Below are 25,324 nucleotides of genomic sequence, written 5' to 3'. Positions count from 1 at the left end.
AGGGAAAAGAGGAACTGATGGAAAATTTGTTGACCAGTGGTCAAGTTTCAGAGAATGATACTGGATTTCTGAGAACAAAGTGTCTCAGTGAGTATCAAGACAAAGAATTCGCTAAAACGTTTATTAGGAATCATCCGCAAGCGTTCAGTAGTTCAGACGGCCTCGTGTGTTTCAATGGTTTATCAGATATAGACAGCATTGCATTATCATTTGTATTAGACATTATCAGTGAACTAAATAAAGAGGAAGCTGGAGAGGCACAACACAAATGTTCTGATAAGTTCGTCCCAGTTAAGAAGTTGGGGCTTATATTTCTTCATTCCCACCTAACAATGTCTGGACTACAACGAGTCTGTACGTAATTCACTGATCAATGAACACTGTCTTGTGTCTGAATTGATATTATTGACGTTACATGGTAAGTTGAATAAATGGCTTGGTGTTATTGGAGGATTAGTCGTAAGTAAGCTAACCACACCGCATCTGGGGGGTAGTGAGATCACTGATACCGGTGTTGCCAGTCTGTGTAAAGCTTTACAGCATCCAAGCTGTAAGCTAACCACACTAAATCTGAGGAGTAATGAGATCACTGATACCGGTGTTGCCAGTTTATGTGAAGCTTTACAGCATCCAAGCTGTAAGCTAACCACACTACATCTGTTCGATAATAAGATCACTGATACCAGTGTTGCCAGTCTATGTAAAGCTTTACAGCATTCAAGCTGTAAGCTAACTACACTAAATATGAGTGGAAAGGAGATCACTGATACCGGTGTTGCTAGTCTATGCGAAGCTTTACAGCATTCAAGCTGTAAGCTAACCACACTAAATCTGAGGGGAAAGAAGATCACTGATACCGGTGTTGCCAGTCTATGTGAAGCGTTACAGAATCCAAGCTGTACGCTAACCAGACTAGATATTGGGTTTAATGATTGTATTAGTAAGTTAAAAAAAAAATCTCTTCAAGCGATAGTGGAGAAATACAGACCAGGTTTTGAACTTATAATTTAGAAATATAGCTATTTAAAGCACTTTCTGTAAAAGTAGGAAGCAGCGTCAAACTAATCTACATCATTAGCTTACAAGAGATCTCGCCAATTTATTTTAATAATCTTAATTATAAGCAAAATCTTGAAAAAGGAACAGTTACGAAATGGTTGGAAACAAAATATTTTGAATCGTTACTGACCATAGTAGAACTTTATGGTAAAAGGCTGTCGTGAAAGCAGCTTGAAGCCTGAAAACGTTAATAGTTTTTGTGGACTTGATAGTTTATTATTATAGGTACTCAAAGTAACTTTTTATAGATCTTTTTTTCTTGGTCAACGAGAGTTACAAAGTACTTGAACTGTTATAGCTCAATGTGAGTAAAATAAAACGATTGTTGTAGATAGAATTGCATTGAATAAAGATTTTGTTGATAGATTGCTCGCTGGTAATATATTGCTTCCTATACCTTTGGTTTGTGGATTTAATTGCCTGAACCCTTTTACTCTCAAGATCTGATTGTAAATTCTCCCCTCTAGCTGATACACAATTCCTAGTTAATTAGTTACGAGAATTAGGTGTTAGATTTGTAGTACTAAGTGTTAAATTCTCATTACCTGTTTGCTAGATAATGTATGGATACCATAGGGAGAAGATACATGTTAATCACTTCTGGCATTGTCAAGTAGGAGACTGGGAATGAATTGAGAGGAGGCCACTGTGAGTCAAAAAGGGGCTCTGACATCAGAGTTTCAGACATGAAAAAAAGCTTTTTTTCTTGCACTTACTCGATTTCGAACTCATTCTTGAGCCATTCTTAAGCCGAGCCAATCATTGCAGAGATAGGTTGCGGGATGGAATTTTTTATTGCGTGAACCAAGCCAATTTATCGCACAGGTCAATAATTTATGCCTTCAGTAGTTTTTCGTTTCTGCATGCACCGTTATGTGACGTGAAACCGAAGGAGAGTTCAGCTCACGATTAAGTTGTTGGAGTGAGCACTAACAGGGGTAGTTTTAATTATTCAATACAAAAATCGCTCTCTAGGCCATGGTGAGACTTACAAACTTCGGATTCCACGTTGCCCTGCATATGCTTCGTTATAGATCGCAGATGACGTCAAAATGTGGAAAAAAAAGAAATTTGGCACACGACTCGCTCAGTCGAGTTTGTCACTGATGTGACAACTTCGTTCCTAGGGCCTTTTTCCTTAGCTCCCACCCCAACTCCACCCCCACTGTAAGGGAAAAGTACGGTGGCCCACAAGGGTCACTACATAAAAAAGGTCAACTGCATATTAAACACTGCACCATATACACACAAAGAATGTGGCTGCAAATAAAAAAGATGTTGCTGCAAATAAAAAAAAATTACGTTGCTGCAAATAAAAAAAAATGTTGCTGCAAATAAAAAAAAGATGGTACTCAATCTTGCTCCTTTCAAGCCTCGTGCAAAAACACTTTACTGTGATCGCCATGTTTTGTCCTCGATGTGGCAAAGAAGCCAGCAAAGAATCAAAGTTTTGCTCAGTTTGTGGCTTTTCCCCCTAGCAGTGATGATGCCAATGTTTATAGAAACATCTCTTTCCACTCTCCTGGTAGATTTTGGCTTCGAATGTTCCTTTCTGCTCTCGCTCTTTCGTTTTAAAAATTCCTGAAATTTTATTGGAGTCTTCCCTGCAGGTTGCTCCGCTTCAGAGCCGATCCCTGAGGGGCATGGAACACTCGACTGCTGTAGGGAAAAGCCACAAGCTGAGCAAAACTTTGATTCTTTGCAGGCTTCCTTCCCGCAACTAGGACAAAACAGGGCGATCTCGGTAAGTGTTTTTGCACGAGGCTTGAAAGGAGCAAGACTGGGTACCATCTTTTTTTCATTTGCTGCAACATTTTTTATTTGCAGCAACATCTTTTTTTATTTGCAGCAAGATCTTTTTTTATTAACAGCAACATAATTTTTTTTTTATTTGCAGCAACAGAATTTTTTTTATTTGCAGCTACATTGTTTTTGTGTGTATATGATGCACTGTTTAATATGCAGTTGACCTTTTTTATGAGTGACCCTTGTGAGCCACCGTAGAAAAGGTCCTGGGAACGAGAGTGACTAATGCGACTGTAGATAATGGCGCAAGAGTGGCTTAATGCAATTATTCTCACTTTGAATTCAATCCCGATTGATCGTGTCCCTCTTTTCTTTGCCAGTCGACACGTTTTTTTCCTTTCCTGTTTTTTCATGGGAACTGGGTATGCATTAAGCCCTCAGGTCAGTATTTTAGGAAAAGCCGTCAGTTAGAAAGAGGGAGAATTTACTAACAAAGATGACACAGAAAAAGGAAAATATTGGGAGGGTGAGCAGTGGCTGTTGTCAGTCTTGATGTGAGAGAGGCTTTGCATGAGACAGAAGTTGTCTCTCTGGAGGGGGGGGGTTAAGGGTGGGGAGCTGGGTACGGTTTTCTACGGGATTGCGCCAGCAGGGCCAGAGGGGACATATGATACATTTGAATATGGCAGACGAATTGGTTAAGACTCTTGTGTGGATAACAGCTCAATTGAAATTTCTTTTTCTTGAAATGAAAGGATCATTGGCTTTTAGTTCAATCCACTACTGTATATTCTTGTGATATTCTGCACAGGTTATCCACCAGTTCATCATAGTTTCATTTTGATCTATCTTTTGACGATTTGTATATCTGTATGCACATGTTGGAGTCCCAAATAAAACTATTCTTGATTCAAATTATGATTTTTCTGTCTTTTTGTGATGACCAGAGAGGAAGCTATTGGCGAGCTGTGCATAAATTCTGCTCCACGCACGCCATTCATCAGGTGTTAGGCCTGATTACTCAGCTGTTTTGAAATTCGGCGGCGCCTAAAACCGTGTTTCTTGGCCCATAAAAGGCGAGCGGCAATGTAAAAACGCAGATTACTGGAAATTTTAAAATGCAAGATTTGGTAACACAGATTCAAAATAAAAAATCACATAACATGTGTTTGGAGATAACAGAGCTGAATAACGTATACGGATGCGCTGGATTTTGCCGCGGAGATTGCTTTCTCATTTTTCCACGAAACTGGTCAGCAGCAGTAGGTATTGTCTGGTCATGCGCTAACTGGTTCACGTGCGCCTGGTGAAAGCTGCTTAGAAGAATTCCCTGAAACATACGGACTGTAATGCTTTAGCTCGAGAAATGGGTTCAACGACACTGTTGATCCAGCGATGTGGACTTCACCTTCTTGTTCGTAATGTAAGATTTTTAACCTTGGTGTTCGAACCGTTATATTAGTTTTAATGAATTTTAACGAAACGAGAATTCTCAATCGCGAGAATTGTGAGGGTGAGACGTGAGAGTGAATGGAATGCAGTCGGAAGCTTCCTTTTGCGACGTTTGTAGTGCAAAATGTCGATCAATAAGTTGGGCGCGGTGGTAACCTGCTTGAACGAGAGAATCAGGGTAACCACGTGTATGGAAAAACTGGCACATTGACTCTGATTTGTGGTGGAAATCTGTCATCACTACATAAACGACGAAGAAAAAATTAGTTTGGTTTCCTTCCATGTAAATAGGAGAACGGAAAAGTTAAAACTCTTATGTTGACTATGTTTCTTTTTCACGGAAAAAATCGGAGGAGAAATATCGACGCGGACGGGGGTTATTACGTGATAACTGTCCTGTGATTTTGCACCACGTGACGTAAAGTAACCCATAAAATCGCGCCAAAATTAATAGGTGGGTTATAATACATGATATCCTCATGTTTAGTTCTGAAAAGTAGCCTTGTTCGGGTAGTTACGAAAACGAAGACCCTGAAAACGAAGACCGCCTACGAAAACGGAGACCCCCTGCGAAAACGAATACCCATCACGAAAACGAAGTAGGAGTAGCGTAAGGCTTTGGTTAAGGTATTGATTTGTAATTTTTTTACCCGCAAGAAAAAAGTTATTGAAATTAATCGGTCGAATTGCCATGTTTTATTCAAACAACAGTATCTATTTCCTCGCCGGAAGTGTAATTACCGCTAGTCGATATCATTTTCATTAATAAACTTAAATCTTGTTGCTTCATTATATACCACCACATGCATGTCATGTCTCTTCGATTAAATCTCGTTTTAGCTTTAAAGAAGTCCCATTGAAGGCTTAATGAGCTCTACTGTTGAAATATTCCGCAATGAATTACAGACGTGCCAAATTCAGAATTCAAGATTTCCGTGGGGATCTTCGTTTTCGTAGTGTGTCTCATGAACATAATCTTTGTCCACGAAGGTAATACCAACCTCTTTTGAATTAAGGTTTTAGTAATGTGTCTTCGCTTTCGTGATGGGTCTTTCATTTTCGTAGGGGGTCTTCGTTTTCGTAATGGGTCTTTGTTTTCATAAGGGGTTTTCGATTTCGTAATGCGTCTTCGTTTTCGTAGGGGGTCTTCGTTTTCGTAATGGATCTTTGTTTTCGTAGGTGGTCTTAGGTCTTCGTTTGCGGAGTCTTCGTTTTCGAAACTACCCTCGTGAATGTAATCTTCGTCCACAAAGGTAATACCAACCCCTTTTGAACTTGTTTTAATAATGTCTCTTCACTTTCGTGATGGGTCTGGGTTTTCGTAGGGGGTCTTCGTTTTCGTAATGGTCTTCGTTTTCGTAGGGGGGGGGGTCTTCGTTTTCGTATTGGGTCTTCGTTTTCGTAGGGGGTCTTCGTTTTGGTAATGGTCTTCGATCGTTTTCGTGGGGAGTGTTCGTTTTCGGGCTCTTCGTTTTCGTAACTGCTCCTTGTTCAGTACTTTCGGTTCTGTTCGGCTGAGTTGCAGAACAGGTTGTTGCGAGTTAATTTTTGACAGGGATTCGCGGCATCTTCTACATGAGTAAACGATGTTTGTAGCGTTTAGCAGCTCCTTTTACTTACGTGGCAGTACATTTTCACAAAACTTACATCGTGAATAATAAGGACCTATTAGCTATAATGTTAAAAATACAAAAAATTACATTGTTGGTGATAAAAGTTACAATGGTGTATCAGAAAAATCTTTCCCATGAAATGAAGTTTTAAAAACATTTAAACTAGGCAGTTTTCTAATCTCTGAGGGAATCCTGTTTCACAGTGTAGGCTCCCTTTTGCAGACTCAGTTCTGGGTCTGGGGACATAATAATTTAACTCAGGATTTCTAAGATTGTGTGAATGTGCATTTGAGACGTTGGTAAAGATCCGCCTCAGATACGATGGGGAAAGATTATTATGGATTTTATACATTGTCACAGCCAACTGTTTAAGTCTTACATATTCCAGCCTTTCCCAGCCAAGTTCATCCAACAAAATACTTGAGCGAACGTCATAATTAGAAAAGGTGAGAATTCTAGCAGCCCTATTCTGCAGCTTTTGAAGTTTGTTTGCTAGTCCCTTATTGATATTACCCCATACGGCACCACAGTTATTAAAATATGGCATTACCAGTGCATTGTACATGTTCACTCTAGTATCAAGGGGTACAAATGACTTACACGCCTTAAAAGAGGGTCTCAATGGGGTGCTGGCTTTTACGGTTATCGGCTAAAATTTTGGCTCTTTTACGGCTATTGGCTAATTTTTTACAGTTACGGTTAACAAAAAAGTTAAAAATTAATATCTTTGGTTCCAAAAGGTTAAATATTAATAAACCTGTGTATTTTTAATCTTTAAAGCAAAATAAAGGTGTTATGGTCATCTCAGGCTTAAATGAGTTATTCTTTGAAAAAATTTAATATTTGATAAATCATACCACTTCTAATATTATTTTACGCATAGAATTGTGAGCTACGAAAAAGGATTCAATACAAGGCCATACACAACTTAACTTACGTCATGCATTCTTACATTTACTTGTAGGAGTGGTGACCTGCTTGTCCTTATATGGTGTTATATGCCTGTTAAATTGTCTCAAAATATAGCCATGCTTGACGCCTCAAAATCCTTCAATGTACAGTCTAGCTTGTCTCGGGTACCTTTTTTGCCTAGACATCAAACCGTGTCCACACCTTGACTTGCCTTCCGGACCTTGTTACTACTGGCTTACTGATGATAAGATCCTCTGAGTCACTATCCGTATCAACATCGCTAATTTCAGAATCGCTTTCGTACTCCTTCACCTGGTTGAAATCAGCAGCAGACGCGAGCTTCACTTGCGGAATGTTGGAATCGCTTATGAAACTTAATGACACATCGGAGACTAGAGGGTTGACCTCAGAGGAGGCAGGGAGGGTTCTGTCGTCTTGGTCATCGGGATCGATATCGTACCAAAGTCCATAGCATATTGAAGGGTGTTAAATGTCTCATGTTTAAAATGCGATACCGAATGTAGGTTCTGTACTTGAGTTGTTACTAAAGTTTGTCAGTCAATGCTATCTTTGTACTCTGGGCTGACATTTGTGATATTTCTTATGAGGTTGTTTACACCATTCAACAAGAGCTCGACAGAATCTTGCGTCTTTTTAGACACAGTTCCCTGAGGACAATTCGTTGCTGAACCTTCTTTGAGGTGATTTGTTTCTTTTACATTTCTTACCGTAGATTTGATGTAGTCGTTCACCTTCTCAACATTCTTACTTACCCCCTCTGGCGTAATTGTCTGAGAAGTACTACCTTTACAACCTATGCCAAAGCTGTAATATAAAATGCCCAGGTGACTTAAAAAGTTCGTTGTCCCCGACAAACCAGTAATCAGCTTGATTTTTCCTGCTGCTGCATCCGTTGTGAAAGCGTATCTGCAACACTACATATTCCATGCACTTGGACAAAGCTGAAATTTTTCTCAGTTCCGTCCTGTTCTCCTTCACGTCCATCTCCGGCAAGAGTATCAACTTTTTTGGTCAACGGATTGTAACGCTTGACTTGACGAGCCTCAATGTCTGTGAAGACTAGTGTGTCATTAAATTTTGGTTGCTCGTTAAGACCATGAAAGTCAATAACGTTTTTCTTGAACGCTGAAAGTGTCCGATGCTCTTCTTGGACTTTGATTCTTGCCTTGTATCTTTCGCTTGGCCTTTCCTCACCCGTTCGATAAAAACTAACAACAGCTTTCAATACCGACATCGTTCAACTCACATGCACACTGGGTGAAGAAATTGGAGATCTTAAAACAAAAAGCTGTCAACTTGTCCTAAAAAACGCAGGCCAAGTGAGGTCAAGGGAGACTACCGGGGGTCCTTGAAACGAGCTTGGCCTATAAACCTATGAACCACATGTACGACATGTACGGAGTCAAAGTCAGCAAAATAAGAAATGAAACAGGTCATAAGTAAGTTTAGCACATTCCGTAAAATTAAGAAATTTAGGGAACAATTTTTCTTTACGTTTACCTCTTTTGACCCCATTTACGGCTAACGGTTAAAAATTTTTCAATTTTTACGGCTATCGACTAAATTTTTGGCCATTTTACGCCTATGGGTTAACCCAATTAAGACCCTCTTAAAATAGCAATGCCAGCGGATATTTTCTTTAAAATGGTATGAATGTGTGGGCGCCAGTTCAAAGATTCTTCAATTTGAACTTCAAGGGTTTTATGTTGAATTATTCTTTCTAAGGGTGTATTATTGACTTTAATTGTGCAGTCACTAGTTATTTGGGATAACTTAACTTAGCTCCCTATAAGCATGTATTTAGTCTTCTTAACATTTAAAGTTAGTTTGTTTGCTGACAGCCATGACTGGATTAAATTCACATCATAATTCATTTTATGTTCAAGGACACATGGGTCTTCTACAGATGTGGTAAGGGTAGTATCATCTGCATACATTCTGAGTTTTGAAAACAAATTACATGAAGGGAGATCATTGATGTAAATAGTGAATAAGAGAGGGCCCAAAATAGACCCCTGTGGAATACCACATGTTATATTACAGAAATCAGATTGAACTCCATCAATGACCGTTTGTTGCTTTCGATCAGATGATTAGGACTGGAACCAGTTTAGAGATTGAGAACTGACCCCATAGAGTTTAAGCTTTTCCAGAAGGATAGCATGATCCATGGTGTCAAAAGCGTTTTTCAAGTCCAAGAATATCACACCATTTAAGAGACTGTTGTCAATATTCCATAGTCATCCATTTGTAGCCTCAAATAAAGCTGTTTCAGTGGAATACATAAATCTGAAGCCAGATTGTGATTATGTTAACAAATTATTATCATTTAAATACTCATATAACTGATTAAAAACCACTCTTTCAATTAATTTACTTACTACAGGCAGAACTGAGATAGGTCTGTAGTTGTTAGGATCAGTCCTGAGGTCCTCTTTAAATATTGGCGAAACTCTAGCTCGCTTCCAAGCATTAGCAAGTATTCCTGTGGTAATTGACTGGTTTATTATAAAAGTTAGACTGCGAGTAACTATGGGAGACGCTTCTTTCAGGAGACGCGCTGAGATGTTATCAAGACTACTGGCTTTATTACTCGGTATTTTCTGAATCAAATTGAAGACCCCCTGACATGATACTTTCGCCAAATTAAAAATGTGTTTTTCCGGGGGTAATATAGTCAGTAAAATTGCTGGATGTATCTCTAATCTCAGAGGCTAAGGAAGGTCCTATTTTGGAGAAATGTATGTTGAGTATAATACTGATTTTGATGGGGTCAGTATTTACAGCATCTCCAATGCCCAGCTGAGTTATCTTATTAAATTTAGGTTCATTTCCAATTAGTATATTAACTCCCTTCCAAGTATTCTTTATGTTTCTGCAGTTATCTTTGAAGAAGGCGTTATAATAGTTCATTTAGCATTCTTAATTTCATAATTAACCTTATTCTTCATGTGTTTGTAAGAAGTCCAATTGCGATCTGTTGGGAACCTTGAGGCCAACTTTTTGAGTTTGTCTCTCTGAAACATTAGCCTTTTTAGCTCTGGAGTAATCCAGGGTGAAGAGATTCCTTTCACTCTCTTCTTCTTTAGTGGCGCATGGCTATCAGCAATTTCTAAGAACATATGTTGCCATATATCCCAAGCAATGTCAGAATTTTGCTCCTGTTCAATCAGATGCCACAGGACCATAGATAAATCAGTTCGAAAACTATGTGGAATAAAATTTTTAAAGCATCTGCTCGTTACAGTCTTTGGATTTGATTTGGGGATACAAATCTTTCTTATTGCATAACTCAGACAGTGATCACAGATTCCGATATCAGTGACTCCAGAGTCCAAAAAATTCCACGGATGATTAGTTAAAAACACATCAATAATAGATGATGTAAGCTGTATTATACGTGTTGGCTGATCAATTAATCACCTATACTGGTAACTATCACAGAGGTCTAGTAGTTTTTGAGTGCTGCAATCTGATGAAGTCGCACCAACAATACAGTTTAAGTCACCAATAATGTCAACCAAGCTCTTGGCCAGAGGGAGGCAAGTTAGCTCGTCTTAGACATCTTCAAAGGTTGCTCCCAAGAGAAATGAACGTGTAGGAGCTTGGTTCGCAGCACACTCTTGGAGTTTGAATTGAAACCGATAGATTGCAAGAAGGAAAGAAGGATTAGCACTGAACACGTATTGTATCTGTTGCCTTCCACAGTAATAGTCACATTGCAGGTTGCTTTTCTTCTGGTGCAGCTTTAGATCTAAAGCTGTCAACAGTTACCATGGTGGGCGCCGTCCTTGTTTTTTTTTGTTGTTGTTGTTGTTTGGTTTTGTTTTTTGTTGTTGTTGCTGTTTGGTTTTGTTTTTTGTTGTTGTTGCTGTTTGGTTTTGTTTTTTTTGTTGTTGTTGTTTGGTTTTGTTTTTTGTTGTTGTTGTTGTTTGGTTTTGTTTTTTTTGTTGTTTGAAATTTTTTGGTGTTGTTTGGTTTTGTTTTTTTTGTTGTTGTTGTTTGGTTTTGTTTTGTTGTTGTTGTTGTTTGGTTTTGTTTTTTTGTTTTTTTGTTGTTGTTGTTGTTTGGTTTTGTTTTTGTTTTTGTTGTTGTTTGGTTTTGTTTTTCTTTTTAATTACTTTTATTTTTACAGCATTTTGTTACAATAGTTTACACCGCATAGGTAATCAATTAGCAATACATTTGATAAGATAAAACACTCACAATGTTTCACTTACAATTAACAAAACTAAATAAGAACTGGAATGATTGCATTAAGTTAACATTTACAGTCAGTAAGACAACATAGAGAATGAACAACACGAAGCTGCTAAAAGTACATATATCTTTATTTATTAAAAACTGGATCATTGGATAATGCAATTGAAGACTTTCTATTGGCTTAGCCATTAGGGTATATGAGCCAATATACCATAATCTAATATCTGTACATTGTAACATCCGGTTTCTTCTTACAAAATAAAGTCGAGAAGATTTGTTTAATATCATGGGAGCGTTTTTTAAAATAAAACAATTACTCCACTCGCGCTTGTTGGATATGAGATGATTATAGCCAAGAAGGCGCGTAGCGCCGAGTTGGCTATCTATCATCTTATATCCAACGCGCGCTCGAGGAATAATTGTTAAGTACAGTTATCTTTAAGCTAGGATAAAAAATTTTTCCAGAATCTACACGATATTTTACATGAAAAAACCAAATGCTCGCGGAATTCCGCTGCCTCCTGACAGGGGACGCAGCCACTGAGAGGGGGAGTAGTCAGGCCAATGTCCTTGTTTTATGTTCCACAAAACTATCTTAAACGCATGCGCTATTACAGTCCAGACAAATTCAAGATGAAAATATAGCCGAATACATTGTACAGAAATGAAAACATAGATTTATTTAAAGCGCGCACAAATTAAAAAAAAAGTCCGTAACCCTCTCACCCACTAAAAGTGACCAGCATCTAATTTTTCCTTACAATATCACCTCTAAATCTCACGTTAGGGTCAGGAGAATAAAGGAAAAGATCACCAACTAAAGAAACTCTTGATTATTTAACACATTTTCCTTTTCAGGAACTTGAAAAAGGTATAGAGAACAGTATGGAGAATATGCAGACTGATGTTAGGCTGTAAAGGGTTATACTATTGAGTAGTATCAACAGAGTAGCAGTTTATATTCTCTTGGTGTTGTAAAGAAAAAGACTCGTCTGTTCGAAGTGTATGAAGTATCACAGCATGTCTACAGATGATCTGCGTGTCCAATTCAGCGCGCAAATTATGTCGGGCGCGGAGATCGACCCTTGTTCTCAGGTAGCTTATTTGAACGACGCAAAATCCGAAAAAACTGAATTGTTACAAGTTTTACAGTTGCATGATTTGAATTACATCTTGTACTTGTGACTAAATAAACAACGCTCGTTTCTGAGCAAACTCAAAACAAGTTGTCAAATGCGAGCATATTTAACTATGATGCGAGGTATTTGCAGTATACTACAGTTTTATTGATGCATTCCAAGGTTAGCGAGACCGAACAAAATTCAACGAAGGTAGGTGTAATGGCAAGCAGTTTCTAACTGAAGTTTGGAACCTCTGATCCAAGGAAATTATTATGTTTTATCATTTAAACAATGGTATGGCTCATGGGACCTCCCACCTGGCAAGTTCTGCTTGAGAAGCCATTCATACTTCTTAGATAAAAAGAAAAAGCATTCTATTCATGAGTCTCCACCCCCCACCCCCCACCCCTACTACCCAACCATCGTCACTACCTTATGAATAGAGAATTATAAAGCAGTCAAGTGCGATATCGCTCTTAAACTGAAGTGATTGCCGGCCCGCTTTTTTCTCATTTCATTTTAACAACATTTAAAGCGTTGTAGTGATACGCGTCGGTAGATATAAAAATGAGCGAATTGTTTTCCTAATCGTTTTCCGAAAACAGTACATAACGCATATTCAATGGTAGATTGTGGGGGCCATACCTAGATATGTAGCCCGAGGTATATTTTAAGCAATGAAGAATTTCTTAAATCCCAGCAAATCGGAGATCTGCAATTCCAATGTATTGCTCCCTGTTTTCCACCTAGAAAAGTTCCTTACGACCACCGTCATAAATTGTGTCATAGGTATCGAATTCTGTATCAGTTTTGTCCTCAGTGTTAATTTTGTAAACTCCAAACCGAAGATTAGACACAGCATATACGATCACTCTCGACATTACCTAACTTCGCCCGCTAAAACATTTTTAATGCGTCCAAACAGCTCCGCAGTGCTCAACATCCCATTCGACTTCGGGACCACCTAAGGGAACACCCATCTCACTTCGAATTCTCCCCGCAAATGATTCTTACACATTTCGGGAACGACAAACTCTTGTGGCATTAACTTGGACTTTTTCCTGGGCTAAAATAGGACAAACAGAAAGAGAAGTGTGAAAACCCCACCCAAACGGGAGCCCAAACTTCAGATGAAATGAAAACGCTGCCCAAGAAATCGAGCAATAAGAGTATGTTCTGGAAGACAAAACAGTTGCAGTGTCATCCATCTTGACTCGGCTGTCAAAGGATACACCATTTTGACTCACTCTGACGAAGGGCTAACGCTCGAAACATCAGCTTTGAAACTCTTAGAGATGGGTAATTTACGTTATCAACTCAGTTGGTAAAACCAAATTCCTTTTTTATATTATCCCATCAACGCAGCACCATAGTTTTTTACCCCGTTTGTTTATTTGTCAAAGGGTAAACCAGACAAAGAGAAAAACTGGCAGCAAAATGACCACGCTAGCCATAAGAAGAATATTCCACGGCTGGCGTCCCGATTTCTTGCGTCCCCGACTAAAATTCTCAAAGTAGGACCAATGCGTTCTTCCTAAAGCTCTTGCCCCAGTGTTGCTCCGGGCTGTCTCTGAATGGTGTTCTCGTTAACTTCCATCACTTCTGCCAACTGGATTGTGGAGCAAAGGGTGACCCTGGTGAAGAATGACGGCATACCTCTTTTTCCTGTCATCCTTGGCCTCCGGTCTCTAGCGGAATGCAGCACCGGTGATGCAGAGATAAGTCAAATTAAGCCGAGGGCTTTGAAACCAGAAACTGCAATGTCGATCAGAGGCTGTCTGAACTCTGGCGGCGTTTGTATTTCTTATCATATTATCTACAATCAGCGCCATAATTATATTTATGTGGAGAATAATAGTCCTGTTTCTACCACAATCTAAATCATTAACAGACTCTCCTTCCCCATTCAAAGTTGGTTAAAAGTTCGTGGAATCACGATACAACACATTTCGGGGGACTGGGGCGAAAAGGTTAACTTACAAAGGGCAAAGGAGATAAAACTGATTGTAGCTGCTCTGGAAAAGTTTTCGCTAAAGCTTATAACTGGAAAAGGAATGCTATTACCTAAACAACTTATGTCATTACCCTTAGTTTACAAACAGATCATCAAAGGTATTTCCTCACTCTGTCTCTACCTTAAGCATCATTAAAGAGAGAAATAACTCAGTCGAACGTTCAACGTAACAACGATCTACATTGCGTTCAATAAGAGAAGAACAAGTCCTAGAACACGTCGAAGTCTTTACCAAGTCAATAGAAAACGCACTGGACTCGAAAACAAGTCTCCTAACTTACGCCACCAACCCGACAGACACGAACAACGGTTGGTAAAGGGAAGAGATATGCATCAGCTAATTTCTTTATTTCCTTACCTCAAAACCACTCTGAGTACTTCCGAAAGGGGATGGACTCGGCGTGGAAGAAACTGTGGCAGAAATACTCGGTATCGTCGACATCTTTGAGGAAATTAGCCTTCGTGTAGCCGTACCTCCCCCCCCCCCCCCCCATCCAACCCTTCCACGAGGTGAAATTGATTCAGAATTGCTACTACTGAATCCACCGCAGTGTGGAATAGGCACGAATTTTCGTATTGCTGCCCCACCCACTTTTGTTGACAAATAACTGAAATTCCTTTGAGGCCGACATCTTTGCTGTTCACCTGTTTGAGATGGAGCGTTTTCAGTTTAAGGTGTAAGGACCCAGAGGAAAATGGGTAATACTGTTCTTTTCGTCTCACGAAGTCAAATTTTTAACGTTAGAAAGTTTAACCGAACGCATTTTAACAAAATTCCCAAATATAAACACTGGATTCACTCTCAAATACTTGGACGATGGGTCGGATTGGATCGAGCTGCCGAGTATTGACTTGGATTCTTTCATAGATATGATCGAAACAGCCAACGATTCAGGGAAAGAAAATCAAAAAAGGATACCCCTAACGATAGTAGAGCTGGCCCATACTCCACCTCCGAATACTAGTAGTGAATCTCAATCGCAGAAGCGTTTACGAAGCTCTTATTCTCCATCTCCCGGAGGCGAGAAAATTAAGATTCATCAAGACGAGAAGAAAACTAAGATCAGCGGAGTGATTCGACCACTCGAAAGTTTATTTAACTCGGATACTACTGCCGGTAGTATTTGTACTAAGCAGCAAGATGATGTGTACATTTATGAAACGCAAACTCAAACATTTTTCAAAAAGATGGAAGAAGATGTACTGGCTCAAAAGAAAGTACTGACCATGAAAGAGAAAGAATTAGCAGAGCTCGAAGCAAGTTTTCAGCCGCCATTTCATAATAAGAAACCGCTCTGTTCAAATTGCCATACTTCAGGCCACAACCAAGTTATGTGTTGCACCTTGTCAGTTTCAGGGACGATATGCAAAGACATAAAGAAACATCAAGACGGAGAAAAATACTATAAGTCATTACAGATGCAAATAAAGAGCGAAAAAAACAATTTGAATAGATTGGAAGATGATAAGAACGCCAAGCAAGAAAGTTATCAAGCCAGCATAAACACTTTTGCAGGTGAAGTCCAGAAGGACTTAATTAACAGCTATCCTTCGAAGTATTTGCGTTCTGCGTTGCACGGAACTTCAATTCCAAACTGGTTATTAGTACAAACAGACATAAGGAAACTTGAAAAAATATGTGGGGGAAAGGTCCCACAAAAAGGAGATATTCCAGATTTATTGAAACAGTACGATGAAGAATTTGCAGGAGCAACAAACAGACAAGAGTCTCGAGCCTGTAGACCCCGTCAAGCGTTTGTGGAAACAAAAAGGGATTACTTTACCTGGGATAGGAGTGCTTCCAAATTCAGGTTGGCCATTTTTTTCTGAACAACCACAATCATTAATTGAAGAACGGTACCAACTAGAATTCGGTATCAGAGAAAGCCTCAAATCTGCGACGACCACTGCCAGTAATCTGACGACTAGTTCTAGTACAACGACGGTTTTAAGTAACGTAATCGACTCGGATTAGGTCTGTCTTTATTGTTTGCCGCCACCGAACTACTTGAAAAGTAAATTACATATAAACACTTTATCAAAAGTTGACTGAAACGTTGTGTTTATATGCTCACTGAAAACCTGGATTTTACGCTGTAACACCTACGATAGACTAATCAGTAAATTATAAAGATTTCGCTCTTTCTTCGCCGACATTGATTTAATCTTGATAATTACTATGTTGACATTTTTTTTATGTGTGTTCAAGGAACGTTGCGTTTATAAATCAAATAATACCAGATCTATTCATCAAGAAGTCAATATAATAGGTTCTTGTTAAGTTCTAGGAAGAAAAATAGAAAATTATCACTGAATAAATGTGGTTTATTTACTGAGTTGATTTCATTTTGGAATTAATTACGATTAGCGTAGTGAAGCCATAGAAATTACAAAAGTATTTCGGTGATTCTTTCATTTTAATCCAAATAGTTAGTAAGCTTAAAAAATACACGCATATCGTCTGGAGTTATTTCCTTGAGAGCTTCCAGAATAGCAACGTGCAGGCTGTTTCGCAAAAGAATACGAAATTCATATCTTTTAAGAATTGTTTTTGTCAAAAACATTTTCTGCAGGATTGAGTTCTGGTGAATATGTAGGAAAATAGACCAATGAGCACCCTATATTATCGACTCATTCTCCGAGAGCTTGACCTGCCCTATGATGATGGACAGATGCGTTATCTACGATGATATGGTCGCCATACGGAAACAGAGGTCGTCCATCGGGTAAGAACGCGTTAACAGCATCTTGAAAAAAGTTTTAAAAAGTGAATGCGTTACCTGCTCCATTGACAGTATTCGCGCATATTAGACCATCAAGTCCACACATGAGGTTCAATGTTATTGTTGGAGAGGTCATGTGCTGCATGATCTTCACGGCCGGAGTTCCCACCAAGCTATGTCCGTATCTGGGGTTTCCCACGTCAGGAGGTTTGATTTCGGACTCATCATAAAACTTCAGTTGATGAGGATTCACTGAGTATACGTAATCAATATAATTCTGACAATAGTTTATATTGGGTACCGTAAACTTTTCAGCTGCAGGTCGCGTCATCTTCTTCCATGTCCACTTTCCGTTTCCCATATCGTTTTGCACAGCTCGTTTTATGGCGGTGAAAGATGTGCCGCCAGCAACATTACAAAAAGTATCCACATGCTTGTATAGCTCACCTGTGGTCATCTATGCTCGGTCAGTCTTTAAAAATCTTATTAACTCATTATCGTCGGGTTGAAGATGTTTCACACCACCGCTTTTGGCTTTTTCCTCTAGCTCGATGACACTACTAGTAAAGTTGTTCCATATTTTTTTCACAATGTCATGCTTGACCTTTTATTTTATAGCGACGTTGGAAAAATTTCCTGAAATATACCCAGTTACAATATCTCCACCCTGTTCATCTATATCTTGAATAATAATCATTTTCATGTCTTCGGATAAAGCCTTTCCTCTGATGTAAACTGTTCCCGCTTTGCTGCTCGTATACTCTGCCATTAATATCACACCGCGACGAAGGAGAAAGGAATTTCAGGTATTCCTCAACAAAAGTGGGCGGGGCAGCGATATGAAAATTCGTGCCCATTCCACACTACGATGGATTCGGTAGTAAATATATCCGATCGTACCATAGCGTGGCTACACACTTTGTGTAAGCCACACAAAAATCACCACTTCAACGTAAGTAATTGATTTTTTATGGAATTTTTTGGTGGATTTCTTTCAGTATCTGCGTGGAGATGCAAAAAGATTGCTTAGGATTTCATCAGTTTGAAACGATTGCCTTGGTGTCGTGTTATTCTAGGTATTTGTACTTCAAAGAGTAAATGTAAAAAATAAATGTAAATGTAGCAAATAAAAATTCTTAACATTTTGACTGTGGTTCGAATGACTCGTATGGCTCATCCTTGGCTCGCAGGGCTCGCTGGCTCACAGGTTTATAACCCTATACTTGGTTGTCGTCAATAATTAATATAGGTACGTGTATAATCAATACACTGCACCTCTAAAATAGATCAAAATGATTTATTAACTTTGTTTAGCGGTTGATAAAAGGAAGGGAACCCTTTGCTGGAAACCCTTGGAAGTTCAAGAGTAACGGCTGCACTATGAAGGTAGATCGTGGACAAAATGTTCGACTCATAGGGTTTCGTTATGGCGTTTTGTCGTTTCCGCGCTCCGTTACTACTGGTCGAGTTGTTGCTTTCCGAGTTCGGCTGGCTGCTTTAGAAGTCGACTCATCGCTCCGTGAGTTTGTCACCACCAAAAGTGCAAGGATCAATTGCATGATAGCATAGCTAATAAAGGAATGGCATGGCCAAATTATAGACAGCTTAGTTTTCCTTCATGAAACAGAACACCCTAAACTTGAATAGTTTAGCCAAATGATGAACGGTCTAGTTGCCCAAGTCGAGTTGGAGCATGAAATTGTGAAATGGACTAGCTCAATTGCGAATAGCCTAGCGCTCATTTGCAATACATTACACAAACGGTGTAGCGTCGCGTCAGATGGCTCAGGGTTATATCGAGTAGCACAGCGTACGCGCAAACGGTGTAGCGTTCCATGAAATGGCTCAGCGTAAATTCGAATGGTACAGCATTCATACAGTGTAGCTTTGCGTGAAAAGGCTCAGCATAATGTCGAAAGGTACGGCGTACACACAAAGGGTGTAGCGTTGCGAGAAATGGCCCACTGTAATGTAGAATGGTGCAGCGTACATACAAACAGTGTAGCAGTGCCTGAAATGGCTCAGCGTAATATTAAATGGTACAGCGTACACCCAAATGGTGTAGCGTTGCGTGAAATGGCTCAGCGTAATGTAGAATGGTACAGCGTACATAGTGTAATGTCAAATAGTACAGCGTACACACAAATGGTGTAGCGCTGCGTGAAATGGCTCAGCGTAATGTAGAATGGTACAGCGTACCTACAAACAGTGTAGTATTGCTTGAAATGGCTCAGCGCAATGTGCAATGGTACACTGAACACACAAATGGTGTAGCGTTACGTCCAATAGCGTTGCAGAATATCAGACACTCTAGCTGAACATTAAATTGCTTAGCATTACATAAAATATTTCGATTCTGTGGCCAATCGTCGAGCTTGCTCGTGGCGTGACGTGAGGGCTGTTTTGCAAAAACCACCAAAAATACAAACGGCAAATGGAACAGCGATCTGCTAGGGGCATGACGTAATCGAATGTGAAGATTGGCGCGAAACCATCACCTAGTGTAGTCGCTGTGTTTAAGAGTCTTCACTTTGCCTTGAAACGACGAAACGATATAACGAAAAGACGAAACGACATAACGAAACGATGAAACGCCATAACGAAATGGGAAAACGACAAACGACGACGAACCGATGTGGTCGGTGATGAGTCGGACTCGTAAAGCCGACGAATCGAACTGACAAGACCACGAAACGAACCCACGAGGCGATGAGTCGACCTCTAAAACGGCGAGTCGAACTCGGGTAAACAGTGACTCGTCTAGTAGTAGCGGAGAGCGGAAACGACGAAACGCTATAAAGAAACGACGATTCAAACAGTTAGTCCACCATCGACCTTCATAGGATATTCGACTGTGGGCTCGCTTGTCATTCAGAAATGAGTAGTGACTTGGACTCTGGAGAATCCAAGTACTCAACAGCTAGCCTTTTTGTAAGGCTAGGAGCCTAACAAGCTCCAATTGATCGAGTATAAATAAAGTTGTTGTTGTTGTTGTAACTTCCAATTTACTAATTTTTCAAGTAAACAGCAATATAGCTTTTTCAATAATCGCAACAAATCTAATTCTACCTATCACTTGTTATGGAAACAAATAAAGTTAAAACATTCTTTCGGTGTTAACATAAATTTATTGTTACTTAATTTCTCCTCTCAACTTTTTGGAAAGAAAGCGTGGATATCGATAATCAACGCTGAAAATATCTATCACGCATTGTAAACGTAAAATCTCCAAAAATATTAGTTTCCCATTTTCAACTTCTCATTTGTTTTCCCGTTCCCCATTCCCCATTCATTATTTTCCGTTTTCCCTTTCCGTTACTTATTCTTCATTCCCCATTCCTCATTCAATATTCTCCATTTACCATTCCTTATTTTCCATTCCTCATTCATCATTCCCTATTCCTCATTTTCTATTTTCTATATCCTATTCCCCCTTCCCCGTTCTTCATTACCATTCTCCAACTTTAGTAACATCCGTTTACATGAAGTTCTCAATTACCGCGATTTGACTTCTTTTGGAAGGTTTTTCAATCGTCACTTGCTCGTTTCAACTAGGATCGCAGAGATACTTGTGCAATTTCTTGACGTAATGATTTCAGTTGAACGCCGCGATGAGTCTTTCGATGCTGAATCCTTTACAAGCGTACCAAATTTGCCAACAATCATGGATTGGATGATGAGAACGGCGTCATACAGGCCAACGCTTCGCTCTCGCGGTAAACCGCATCGTCTTTCATGTTTTCCTGAGGAGTAAAGATTTCTGTAAGATTTCAGGGAGAAATTACCGAGAAATTACCGAGAAACTGGCGAGATTGCACGATTAATTGCAAACAGCAACAGCCAGTTAAGACTTATCAAAAACACTACTTGATAATGTAGTCCAGTGTTGGCACCAGTTAAATTGAATTTTGTGTTACTAGTCCGATGTTGTCAGCCAGTTCAATGTTGGTTTAAGAGTCCCACGTTCACAACGACGGTCAAATTGGATGTTGATTCATTAATTTCAATTTTTTGCAGACATGAAACAGCATAGTCTTCTGGTTGTCACCATCTGTTTCTTCCGTCTTTTTTCAATTGAATTGGCAAACCTTTGATCTCACTGACCTCCTCTTGATCTGAGGGTGCGAGCTCTAGCCTGAGAGGGTACGTCCCTTCCAAGTCTGAACCTGCGCTTTCGAAAGATTTTGCATCTCAGATTTCTCTAAAGATATCCAACTACTTATGAATCGTTGCAGCTTGTGAAATTCTTGGAATAAAGACTCTAACGGGATCGCGACGCTCATAAACGTTCCTGTCCCAAGTGCAGTGCTTATTCGTAGGCGGCGCGGAGTGGAAGCAAGTAAAAGTTGCTCGTCTATCATGCGCTTGTCTCGTGTTTGCTTACGCTTGCTTGAAAAACCCAGAAGAATGTAAACTTTAGGCAGCAGAAGGCACTGACTTACTTAAACTTTCCATCAATGTAATGTTGCAGCTCCACCGTCAAACCAAAATGCCTGCTAGGGAGGAAGGATCTGGGGCTAAGCCACCTGGGATCGAACCAGCCCAGGATATCGAGGCTTTAGATCTCAGCGTTATGTCTGAACATCTCAAATGGACTGGAGGCAACGTCATGAATACACACTTTGCACCTGGTGGAAAGAAAGGCATCATAAGCAGATTCACTAACAAGAGCACCACTTTGACGTACGCGGTTGTTTTACTCCCCGTGCTTGTGCTTGAACTTGTGGTGAATTCCGCAGCCTTTCACTGCCCCTCTAAGACACATCAAATGGTTGGCCGCTGCTGGTTGTACCTTCCGGCCCTCATCATTTTCCTCGTCAGCTTGCTACTCGTCGTGGACATCCGGGACGTTTACAAAAGGTGTCTAGTCCGGGATTTTTGTCATTTTGGCTTCTTCTGTCACCACACCTTCCCCACCATAGTTAGGTCGTTCGTGGGTGCGTCTGTCTGGTTGTGGGCGGCATTCTGGCAGGAAGATTACTACGTGTGCAGCGTGGCAGGGCAGGATCCCCAAGAAAAAGGAGCACCGGTAACTAATCTAAAGAGCTCAACGAGCACTTCGAAAAGGCAAGCGCTGCGCGGGCCAAGTCGAAACTTTACGCCTTGGCGGCTGTAGGGGTCACGCTTATTTTAACTACCATGATCATTTTCATAAGGAATGCTTGTTCAAGGATCTAGATTTCCGAGAGGGTACTGCTAGGTTTTTGTTGCATTTTATTCAATTCGAGGTTATTAATCTAAGAATACTTGAAACAGGCTGATTTCATCAAAGCTTTGGTACATATCATTGATCTCCTACCAGCAGAGACTGGTGTTCTGATTTGAAACAAGACGCGCGAACTATTCGATAAAATTGCATAGATATAATTGTTTGAAAAGTGCGGAACATGTGTAGACCTTTCAATTTTCCTGTCTTTGCTGTTGTTGCGGATATCAGTCATACGATCCCGCTGAACGTAACAATTTGTCGTGATGTGGCATATTTGATCATAATATTTGTTTCACAGACAATGTTTACCCGGCCTGAATTTTCCGCTAATTTTGAATGCTCAAGGACTGTCACTTTAAGCCTTTTCAAATACACTTTTAATTTGTGTCTTTTATTCTTTTGTTTTGGTCTTTTTCGTTTCGATTTATTTTTGTTTTGATTTGTTATTGTCGCTGTTGTTGTACGTCAGCAGATGATGTTCAATCTGCCGTGTCCAGTGGTGTCTATGCATGGTCCCAAGGGAAACGGTTAGTTTTGTTTTCCCAAGAGTCCTGGTGTTCCCCTCAACTTCGTCTCGGAAAACATCAGGACTAGAGGGAAAACAAAACTAACTAGTTTCCTGAGGGACCATACCTTTAGTGCCTTTTTAAATATTTATACTTTCCATTAGACAACCATATGGCGAGAACATGCTGTTGCATTCGGCGCGCGGGCAACAAGTACGCAATTATATCCCGGTCGGGACACATTTGAATTTGATCAGGTGCACGTGACCAAGAATCAACTGATCACGATGTTCGTTCTGTTGAGTGAAAGTCTAGCTATATAGCGAAGTCATTAAATCACGTTTATGACTATTATTTTATAGATGAATACACTCTTGTATAACGTGAGGCGATGTGGGCTCTGGAGATTTTTTATGGAGCTCTTCCAGGGATTGCGTGATATTAAATAGCCCAGTGGAGACCAAATCCAAAGGAACAGCAATGGAGACGACAGAGGCGAAGGAATCCACGAGGACCCAGGAGTCAGCGTTGCGGAAAACCAGAATGAAACGGAGGAAGATAGAGAGACTAAAGTTAGCTTCTACCCCGATGGCATTTTAGAGAAACGTGCCGAAAGGAAGGTTAGAGAGATGTTCTTACGCTTGAAGGAAGCAGATCCAGACTGGAAGTACCATGATGCTAACGAACATTTTGCACAGCTCTATCCCAGAGCTGCCACTGGTAATCCACGACATAGGTGGGTCGCACCAAATTCATCCAAGCAAGTGAGCAATAGTAATAGTCAAACACTGCCTTGGTTTGATCTAATGCACCACGTACGTTGATTTTTTACTGTTTACATTATTATCAAAGTATTTAGGTTAGAGTTTGACGACAAATGTTCATATTCTAAGATCAGTTGGCCAGCATGCTCCTTCAGTAGAAGAGAGAGAGAGAGAACAATCAATCAAAGTTAGAATCAGTCGACTAGAGTTACCCAGAATGAAACGAGTCTGATGTAACTAAATAGAATTGAATCAGAGTATAGAAATTGAAGATGGTTGAGAAGGACAGGTTGACAGTCCTTGGTACGCGCTTAGCGTGGTGTGCTCGCACTGAAGCTAGTTTTCCCCGCTATTACGAGCCACTACATTCAATACTTTTGTGTCATTTGAAGAAACTCTGTCCACAAGGGAGTTTGACTCACTCGTTCGCAAAGCCTTGCTCGTTCGTTATCGTAAACCAAACTCATGTGTAAATATATCGTATCTCAGCACTTTCCATGAAGAAATCTATAAATTTTAGTTACGCTGAAAGGTAAGCTGGTTCTGTTGTTCGCGTTTAATTCTTTAACTCATTTGAGTGACCAAGATAGAATTTCTCCCTTACAATATCGATACAACATCAAGCGGACCAAAGGCAGCCCAAGTTCCAGCTGCCAGATGATCACTTTGCGAAATAAGCCGCGTCATAGTGAAAATATACGAGTTTGTATGGAAATAATTAGACCGCTCTTAGGAAGTAAAAATACCGCTTAATTGTCATTAAAATTATCTCTCCTTACTTCCACAGTGCATTACATGTTTTCTGACCGCTTACTTTGTTGAAACGTGGACACTTTAGCGCGTGTTGTCGATTTCTAGGTTTCTTACTCTTTCTTTTTCGATATTATGGTCCCGATTTTTGGGTCAACAGTCAAGCTTTGTTTGTGAAAGTGCTACAACAAATAGAATCCAGACAAGATGGCAGATTTATTATCTAAAACGTAAATCTGATATAAGTATTCATTATCGAGTTTTAATTTGCTAAGCTCTAACAAAGGTGAGGGGACGGTTAAAAAAGGCATAAAGTGCTTACATAGCAAAAGCACATAAAATGATGCCATATGACACCTCCCCCTTATGTAATGACTGATTCCTAAGTGTACATCTTTCACCCGCTCTGTTCCTTACAAACTGTTTGTGATGGTCCAAAGCTGGAGATGCATATAACGACGTAGCTGAACCCTTTAACCTCAAGTGATCAACACAGAATTTCTCCTCACAAGGTCAATACAATATCAAGCAGACAAGTGATGAGAATAAACGAAGTATATAAATTAGGGATCATCAGCTGATCCGATACCGAATTCTCCAATTCTCATGATAAGAATTGTATGGCAGATAATAGTGGAAGTTACAGACGAGATCTTGGCAATGAGTTCCGGGCAATGGACTGAAATATATAATTCAGACGTTTGTTGTAACATTTGCACTTTGCGGTTCAAATTTCACGATTTGTCGTCTTCAGTCACCCGGATGAGAGCTTCTGATCCTTTGGTTTGAGTTGATTAATATGTAATTATTAGACGGATCGCGTGATCTGATAGACAACACCTTAATTCGCAAAGCATTGCATCCAACCATTGTGCCATCCTCGGAGACCCAGGGGCTGAGTCGATTTCAAGTTAGGGCATGAAGAGCCCCTGGGGACATTGTCTTACAAGACTAGTTCCAAACTGTCGCAGATCTGATTGGTGCCAGAAAATCTTTGTGTTTTTCTGCCCAATCAGAGTGAAGTGTGCTTTAGAGTCCTTTCGTGTGTTTTAACACGGACATACACCAGTCGCTCGGTTGCTCGCTATGTTTGTTTGGACCGTGCGACGGAGATTTGCTTGAGGTGAAAAGTTTCAGTCTCAGCACACAGTGTAAGAGAAATCGATCAGATTGTCGGCGAAAATCTTACCGGAAATTATACTGAATACTTGCGCAGGTATCACTAAAGAAC

The 25,324-nt window shown here is 39.9% G+C and overlaps 1 protein-coding gene and 1 pseudogene across 1 annotated transcript in view; one reads left to right on the top strand and one right to left on the bottom strand.

Moving 5' to 3' along the window:
- LOC148734869 (death domain-containing ATP nucleosidase-like) overlaps window positions 1-21,732 on the top strand; it is a 33,978-nt gene extending 12,246 nt beyond the window's left edge. The window contains exon 4 of the mRNA XM_088755377.1: window positions 21,336-21,732. Coding sequence (XP_088611503.1) covers window positions 21,336-21,364 — 29 coding nt within the window. The 3' untranslated portion in view covers window positions 21,365-21,732. The remainder of the gene's footprint in view (window positions 1-21,335) is intronic.
- On the bottom strand, window positions 7,175-8,037 carry LOC148734870 (uncharacterized; annotated as a pseudogene).
- Window positions 21,733-25,324: the final 3,592 nt, after the last annotated feature.

The sequence above is a fragment of the Stylophora pistillata genome, chromosome 3 (genome assembly GCF_964205215.1).
Source record: "Stylophora pistillata chromosome 3, jaStyPist1.2, whole genome shotgun sequence".
In the NCBI taxonomy this organism is placed as follows: domain Eukaryota; kingdom Metazoa; phylum Cnidaria; class Anthozoa; order Scleractinia; family Pocilloporidae; genus Stylophora; species Stylophora pistillata.
Note: the sequence above shows the minus strand (reverse complement) of the source record. Positions and strands in the feature narration are given on the sequence as shown.